The 8,798-nt window shown below is 34.1% G+C and overlaps 1 protein-coding gene across 2 annotated transcripts; it reads right to left on the bottom strand.

Annotated features, from left to right (window-relative positions):
• Positions 1-2,950: 2,950 nt before the first annotated feature.
• LOC131623323 (inactive protein kinase SELMODRAFT_444075-like) lies at positions 2,951-8,228 on the bottom strand. Of its 2 annotated transcripts, XM_058894329.1 has the most exons (12): positions 7,996-8,228; positions 7,494-7,568; positions 7,135-7,256; positions 6,653-6,871; positions 6,383-6,534; positions 6,190-6,284; positions 4,939-5,978; positions 4,698-4,858; positions 4,463-4,539; positions 4,135-4,282; positions 3,870-4,019; positions 2,951-3,507 (listed from the first exon to the last, which is right to left on the bottom strand). In XM_058894329.1, the coding sequence occupies exons 4-12, from the start codon at positions 6,834-6,836 to the stop codon at positions 3,253-3,255; spliced, it is 2,262 nt and encodes a 753-aa protein (XP_058750312.1). In that variant the 5' UTR covers positions 6,837-6,871; positions 7,135-7,256; positions 7,494-7,568; positions 7,996-8,228; the 3' UTR covers positions 2,951-3,252. The 2 variants fall into 2 exon arrangements, with proteins under 2 accessions (XP_058750312.1, XP_058750313.1); XM_058894330.1 differs by lacking the exons at positions 7,494-7,568; positions 7,996-8,228 and having other exon boundaries at positions 7,135-7,470.
• Between the last annotated feature and the right edge of the window lie 570 nt (positions 8,229-8,798).

Raw genomic sequence — 8,798 nt, 5'->3', positions numbered from 1 at the left:
ATTTCATATACAAATGCTGATTGAGAAGGGAGCTCGGACACTTGAAGATCTACATCTGGTTGTTGTGTTTTTCTTGGTGATAAATTTCTCTCTTGCTCATCAAAATGGCAACTCGCATTATCTCGCTCTAATGCTGAGGCCGAATATCATGGAGTTACCAATGTGGTATATGACTCTTGTTGGTTGCACAACCTTCTTCTCGAGTTACATTGTCTCATTCATAAAGTCATTGTCGTCTATTGTGACAACATCAGTGCCATCTATCTTTCTGGTAACCCAATTCAACATCTATGAATGAAACACATCAAGATGGATATACATTCCGTTCGTGAAAAGGTAGCTCAAAATCATGTTTGTGTTCTTCACATTCCATCATGATATCAAATATAGGATATTTTTACAAAAGGTGTTCCCTTCATATTATTTCGTAGACAGTCTCAACGTATGTCAACCTCATGCTTCAACTGCGTGGAAATATTATAATATGTTTATATTAATTATAAATATCATATTCATTAGGCTTTAATTATTTTGATTACTGATCAATTATATTTATCAACTATTATTAGTATCCATATAAGATTTCACAAGAGTTACATATAATTCACATATTACATCAATGAAAGAAATGAAATTATATTCTTACAATTGCCACCTTTTCATGAAAAATTCTTCTTGATGCAGTTAGTCTTATGACAATTGAAACACTTATATTTCAACTCGTCAAACCCTCCTATGATTTCCTCCACTCTTATTTATTTCCCTTGAAACATTCATGCCATTAATACTATCATGAACCTTCATTTCCTTCGTCTTAATTAATTGATTTTCTTTAATTGTTGATTGGACCTTATCTAAGGTGATAGTTCTTTTCTTACCATAAAGAAGAGCATCCTTGAAATTCTAAAAGAATCTAGGTAATAAATTCCACAACAACCTTGTCAATTTCATCAAGCTTCACCTCGATATTTTTTAAGTTATCAATAATTTTATTGAAATCTGTCAATTAGTGAACAATATACTTTGACTATATAATCATAAATGAGTAGAGTTGTTGTTTCAAGTACAACTTATGAGCTTATACTTTGGTCATTTACAAATATTCGAATTTCACCCATATTTCTTATATAGTCTTCTTCCTTGCGACTTTTGTTAATACTTTATATCCAAGACATAGAATAATGACACTCCCGGTCTTATTCATAATCTAGGTCTTCTTTGTATATATTAGGCTTGATGGTATCTATGTCTCACCTTTCAATGCATCTATACACTTTTGTTGAATTAAAATTGCTTGTATTTTCACCTTTGTTGGAATTTTCTCATTCATTACGATTATTCACCTTAATTGCGACATTTGAGTTGGGTCTAACTCATCTTTACAAAATTGGATTATAAGGTCAGGATGTTGGAAGATGCAATGAAGACAAGTCAAATGTCACAATTTAGACGACTAGGAGCGGGTCGCGAAGAAGGTGGAAATTTCCACACACCAACTCACGCTCGGTCCTAACAAGTGATGTGGGAAGCCTAACAAGTGGTCTAGTATAGACTTTGATACCATCTTAGAATGTGTGAGTTGGACCGAACTCATCCTTACAAAATCGGTTAGTAAGGTGAGAATTGTCTCTATTAATAATCCACTTATAAACAGAAAACATAGCATATCTCAAAACAGTGTGGGACTAAATCCACCCTTTCAAACAAAATACAATGAAGGTGTTGGAGATTACAATGAAGGCAAACTAAATGCCGCAATTTAGACGACTAGAGTCCAACTGCACTGAAGGCAGATTAAATACCACAATTTAAGCGATTAGACACGGACCACAATGAAAACGGAAATTTCAACAACCTTCAACAACCCAAAATGTATGCAAAAAGTAACAACTCTCTGATCCACAAAAAGTAAGTTTCAAGAGTTACTAAGAAATTAAATAAATTAACTCTCAAAGTTCTCCAAACACTATCCCTAATTTGCAACCCTTATTCTTTTCATCCAACTCATTTTTACCACGAGCAACTCTACAACATGTAAACTTTAATTTATTTTATGATGGCCATAGGGCATGCCTACCTTGTATATTTTATTCTACATATGCAGTATTAGTAGGATCTGATATTTAGAAATACACTAACTTTGTTTCATTTTGTCTTCAATCATAAAGATTTTCAAATATACATTTTCCTTTTTTTCATGTAATTAATTGATTCAAGATCATCTGGGTTGTTTTTCATTTATTATATTCTTACTGATGATTGTATTTTATTTGAGATTTTGAGTTATATCTATATCTATAAATTAGAACCTAAAATTTGAACCAACCATTATTCTCATGATTAACAATTGACAACACTACTATAAATTTAAAGTTAATCTAGAAAAAATGAAACTAACACAACAATAGTGTAGAAATCACAGCTGTAGATTTTCCAAAAATTTCTGTTGATGCTGACATGTAATGAGCAAAAGATATATACATATGTATATGGACAAGAATCAGACCAAGTTGTCCTCAGGATAAAGCATGATGTTACTTTGGATTATATTACTAAAACTTACCAAAACATAACACAGAAACAAAACACACATGACATGTTTCACAATTGTATTACTATTATGTCTCAACCTCCAAGCCCTGTCATCATCACCCAACCAACAAAATGTTTTTTTTTATACATAACCAATAAAGTATCTTTTTTCTCAATAATTCAAAAACTATATGACATTGTCAACATCATCCAACTTAGGTGTTTCAAATTCAAAAAGAAAAAAAATGGCATCTCTGATTTTTACACTAGATTAATGTTTAAAGGTAACTGTGGTTATGTGTTATCATTGTCATTGATTGCTACTTCAGAAGACAATCATCATCACAAATTTGTTTCTCATCACATGCAAGTCCATGCACATAATAGCAATTCTAGAGAGAGAGAGATTTGGACCACCTTACAGAAAAAGCTATTTCAATTTCATCCATTTGTAGAGACCATACAAATATCTCAAATGTGTGTAATCAATGAAGTTCATTGAAGCACTAGTTTTACATAATTTCGCTAAACAAATTCAAAAGCTTCTATATTTTACTTATACAACTTTCACTTTCACTCTCACTCTGCTATACACAGATATCTATGTAGTACCGACACTTCCTAATACAAAAAAAACAGAACAAAAATAGGAGGGTAATAACTAACGACAAACATATTTAGCATAAATATAATTCAATTTTCATGGTCGACCACTTTGCTTCAAATATCATCTTCTGATGAGGCCCTTATGGGCTTGTCCCTACTCCTATCCCAATAGGAAGGTTTGTACTTGTCAATAGATAGCTTTCCACTGAATGATGACTCCAATGAATCTTCTACTAGGGGACCACTGTAATGATGCTGTCTCTGCAGTGGCTCTGACCAAATGCGACCGCTCCTGTTTCCAACATCATAGCCTGGAGTAGAAATGTAATTTGTGTCCATCACCATGTCTCCCTCTAGAATTCGGAGAACCTTGAATAAACAAACAAGTATACCAACACAGTTAGCATATTATCTCGTAAATTTATTAGTCATTCATTGACAGCGTAAAAATGTTTTACACAAACATCTACATTGTGAGTTATGATTCTGTGAAAATTTTTACATCGGGTGCATGATTGTAAAATTCTTACATTATAAGAAATATCTGTTCTAAAAAAGTTACTAAAGTGGAAGTGGTCCAATTCTTAATTATTGTGAACTTTTCTCATTGACTCTGCGGGATGTCCATCTTATCTTTTTAGGAAAGTCGAAAAAGCTATGCAACCGTTGATTCTTTAAAACAAACAACGTGGTGACAAAAAAAAGAAAGATATGTTGAGAAGTTTGTTTACCTGTGACATGCGGGGTCTAGAATGAGGATCTCTCCTTATGCACAATGAAGCGGCATGCAACATGCAATAGACCTCATGCTCTAAATAGAGACGTCCAAGCCTCGGGTCAATCAGTTCGTCAATGGCATATTCTTCTAACAGTGGCCGCGCCTGTTTAACGTTGAAATATTTATACACAATTAGTCAAGGTTAGGCATGAACATTAACGGCATACTTAGGTTATTTATCCAAAGAGAACCTATATAACACTGAATTCTTAACTTACCCACTCAGTAAGGCACTGTTGTCCCTTTGGCCGAGTGAGATCGACAGCTTTTCTACCGGTAACAAGCTCCACCAATACCACCCCAAAGGAATAAACATCAGCTTTTTCGGTGATTTGACCGCTTTGAGCATATTCAGGAGCCAAATACCTACACATACAATAGCTTAGTTACAATTTAAGAAGCATGATGAATACACAAAGCACTTATCAAGAGAGAAAAATTAATATATTAAAAATAAAAAATGAGTGATTATAGACAAAAGGATAGCAATGCATCGCACACACAAGTTTGACAATGAAACAGAATCAAGATCGATATAAAGCATACCCAAATGTTCCAATTACTCTAGTATCTACACCCATGTCTCCATCAGGTTGCCACCTTGCCAATCCAAAATCACCAACCTTCATATTTCAGCACAATTCAATACAGTTAGAAAATTAAGCACACATTTAATGCACCTCAAAACTCCCTTCAGACTGTGATTAGACGAATACACAATAATGAAGTAATTATAATGGCGTCTTTCGTTGTAAAAAAAGAAGGCAAAGAACTATCGTACCAGAGGTTCAAAATCATGAGTTATGAGAATGTTGTTCGGCCTCATGTCACGGTGGATGATACAACCAACTCTGCACTCTTCGTGAAGATACCTTAACCCGCGGGCAGCTCCAACAGCAATTTTCTGCCTCGCAGACCATTCTAATGGATCCCTTTGTCGCCCTGAAATATTACAAAGTATTAGACCAATATAGAATCAAAACAGTATCAGTACCATGAATTCAATATTATATTGCAATTACCATATAAATGTGAATCCAATGATCCATTGCATATGTACTCATAAACCAGAAGCCTTCTCTTATCCTCTATACAGAATCCAATCAGCATAACAACATTTCGGTGTTGAGCACAGCTTAGAACTTCTACCTCAGAGCAAAATTCGACATCACCTTGAGAACTAGCCAATTTATGTTGCTTGACAGCAATGACTTGTCCTTCTGGTAGAACCCCTCGATGAACCGATCCATACCCTCCTTCTGCTAAGAAGTTGGCTTGTGAAAATCCACCGGTAGCAAGTTCCAACTCAGCATAGCTGAACCACCTTGGAGGTTTTCCAAAAACAGGTGCCTTGTGTTGACATATTGAACACAAAGGAGGTGGACCAAGTGGAGCATTTCCTGGTAATGCTATTGCTTCTCTTAAATTACCACTAAAATCCGAGTCATTTCTATATGCTGCCGACATTTCCATTCCAGCTCCTCTATCAAGCCTAGAATACTTTTCTAACAAAGCTTTGGTTGTAGTTGCTTGAGGCATACCATGATACGCATCTGATCTTTCTCCGTTGCGTTGAGATGATTGTTGATGTAAAAGCAATTCTGTGATCCACGGTTGGTATCTAAAGCTAGCTGAAGATGTCGACAGACTTTCACTTTCTGTGTCTGATGTATCACAAAGTTCATGACTTTCCTTAATGGTTTCTTCTTTCTTTTTCTCACCATTCATCTCTGGGATACAGAATGGTGATGTTCCGGGATCAGAGCTTGAAGCTGATGAAGTACCGGCTTCAGTAGTAGTGGTGAATGGCGTCCCTAGCTCAGGGCTGCTAGTTGGAGTAACATTCGGTCCTTTAATAGAATCTACTAAAGAATCCAACTTGTTTTCAGATTGCTTTTCAGGTGTATCACCTTGCTCAGAAGGTGATGTACCAGCTTCTTCAACTTCCTTCTTTTGTGCTCCAATCAAGTTCAAACGAAGCACTTTCGGTTGAGTACGCTTCATAACAACAATGTTACACTGCAACTCTTCCATGCATCTCTTTTCCTCATGTTTGAGATGTCTGCAAAGAAATCAACATCAAATTCCAACGTATCAATAACTGGAGTATAATCTATTATCAAGTTTCATAGTTACAATCTATGAAAAGCACAGACTGAGACACAACACAGACACTGACACGAAGACACCGTTAATTATCAAGTAATAACATGCACCGGACATGCTTACAATAGTGTGATTCTTAATGAGGAAAAGATAAGAGAGACTATTACTTGTCTAAAACAACCCAACTAGCTTGTCCTTTCTTGGCTTCTGCGGCCACTGATCCACAAGGCGATCCAGAAATAATTTTAATCCTGACATTTATCTGTTGGAAAAGGTTTAACATAAGGATTAATATCCTCAAAACTCAAATTGCAAGAACCTTTGACATACCAAACCAAAACCAAGGCTACTAGAACTAACCTTATTTGGATCATAGACATCATGGAGCTGAAGGATCATCTGAGAGCAAGAATCAGTGATATCACTCTTCTGCTCTAAAACTGTTCCTGGAGGATACTTCTTCATACCACTGGCACAGTCACCAGCAAATCTAGGAAAACCCCATTTTCTACCTGCGCGGTAGTAGAAAAAACATCTGAGGTTTGATTTCTATACACTGACAATGTAAAATAGTTTTACACAAACAATACTTAACGAGAAAAGAAGCTCAAAACTAAAAGAAGGAATCACCTGAACTTTGGGAAGGAACAACAACAAGCAGCGTAATGCAATCACCAGGTTGAACAACATGAGTCAAGGACCAAACAAGAGCAGTCTTTGGAATTTCCTTCGACGCCTTAACAGCAACAATAACCTTCTCAGCACCATCACAACTTTTCTCTTGCTTCCCCCTCTTCGCCTGCTCTCGACTCATCGCCACGTATCACAACGCCACAAAAAACTACCTTGCTGAAAAGTTTTAACTCTCAATTCAAGTCTCAAAAATCATGTAAGATAGATATATGCTCCCAATTTAAACCTTTATATCACAAACTCTCAAATTCAAACCTTTATTTCACTAATTCTCAAATTCAAAAACTCCTCTAACGTTCACAGAATCTTCTTTCTTTCTTCTTTATTATCTTATCACCAATATTTAAGAGTGATTCTATTTCAACACAACAAGTACATTCTTAAAGTAGTATCAAATAAATCAGTGAAGAATCAGATACCCTTTTAGTGGCTCAGAAAGCAACAAGATGTTATCACAGTTGTTTGTAGCAGACCCCTCTTCAAGTTCAAAATGCACCTCACTCCTCACACTTTCATATCTCACTAGCTTTGCTTTTTGTGCCTTCAAGTTTCAAATCACAAAGCCAAGTCAAAATAGATGAAAAGAAACACCTTCAAAAAAGGTAAAGTTAAGTATATGTTTATGGATCCAACTATCTGGCTCTACTTCCAAAAAAAACACTAATAGAAGCAAAATTCCACCAAAAGATTCCTAATTTCCTATACACAAATAGTATATCTTGGGACCCTATGCTTTCTGTTTCAATTTTCAACAGGAAACTATTCAATCAATCCTCACATGATATATAGGCTCCAATGTTTAGACCATGTAGCTCAATAGCACTTTCAAACTTCATCATTGAAATTTTCCACCCTGCACAGTTCCAAATCAAACTAGATTACAAAAATAATATAAAAGAGTTGCAATAATATAGCAAAGTTAGGTATATGCACATTGCACAACAATACATACATGTGCAAACATATATGAATAGTATCATATAATCATATAATGGAAATAATGAAAATAATGATAATGAAATAATGTATGGTTTAGAAGGTCAAATACATCATTGTAGACTAAAAAAACAAGAAAAGGAAAAAGGGGTGTGGCTAGAATAAGCATTAGATCCAAAAAAATCAAAGCTTTAATTTTCTTTATTATATGATATTAAATTATTAATCATTTTTTGAATATTATATTTGAAAACTCCTATAGAGAAATGAACATTTCCAGAGAGATAAAAACAACAAAAAAGAATAAGAAAGAAAGAAACACATTGTTTATTAATTTTGCTCACAGTTTTTGTTGAGTTGTGAGATTCTTTAAAAGTGATTTGCAGTGAGAATCAGTTTGAGAAAAGGTGAATGAAAATGAAAAATGAAAAAAAGGGGTTGGAGAAAATGGGAGAAAGATTGAAACTTTATGAAGAGATAAGAGAAGGGTGAAAGAGAAAAAGAGTGTTTGATGAATGGGAAATGAAAATAATGTTGAAGAAGAAAGGTGTGAGCTTTGTTTTGAGTGACCAATTGAAAGAGAGAGAAGAAGATTAGATATAGTTTTTTGAAATAAATAAATAAATGAGGATTAGTAATTTTTTGTTTGTTTAAGAGAAATATAAAATTGAAGGAAAAAGTTAAAAATTGCAGATTCAGGGGCAAGTCATAATAGTACTGAGTTTTGTTTTAGTGGTGTAGTAAAATCAACTTTGAAAAGTGTTATGATTTAGAGTAAGAGTATGACCCTTATTTTCCATCTTAATTTTGGATGTGCCACTCAATTTGGGTTATAGAATTGAAGGTAGGAATTTAACCAGTTTTAATATCTAAACAATACGATATTTATAAGAGAAAAGGAGGATGATGCATTGACAGTGTGAAAAAGTTTTATACCGTTAACTAATTACGATTATGAATCAGGATAAATCAGACTGTAATTTTAAAAAAAATTATATGAAATGGCAAAACGATTTATTTCTATTGGATGACAGTGTAAAATTTTTTTACACTGTCAATGTACTACCTTTAACCTCTATTTATATTTTATAACAATATTCATTAATATATTTACAATATTAAAATAATTTGATGGATATGTTTAAAA

This window comes from Vicia villosa, unplaced genomic scaffold (assembly GCF_029867415.1).
Source record: "Vicia villosa cultivar HV-30 ecotype Madison, WI unplaced genomic scaffold, Vvil1.0 ctg.000060F_1_1, whole genome shotgun sequence".
Classification (NCBI taxonomy): domain Eukaryota; kingdom Viridiplantae; phylum Streptophyta; class Magnoliopsida; order Fabales; family Fabaceae; genus Vicia; species Vicia villosa.
Note: the sequence above shows the minus strand (reverse complement) of the source record. Positions and strands in the feature narration are given on the sequence as shown.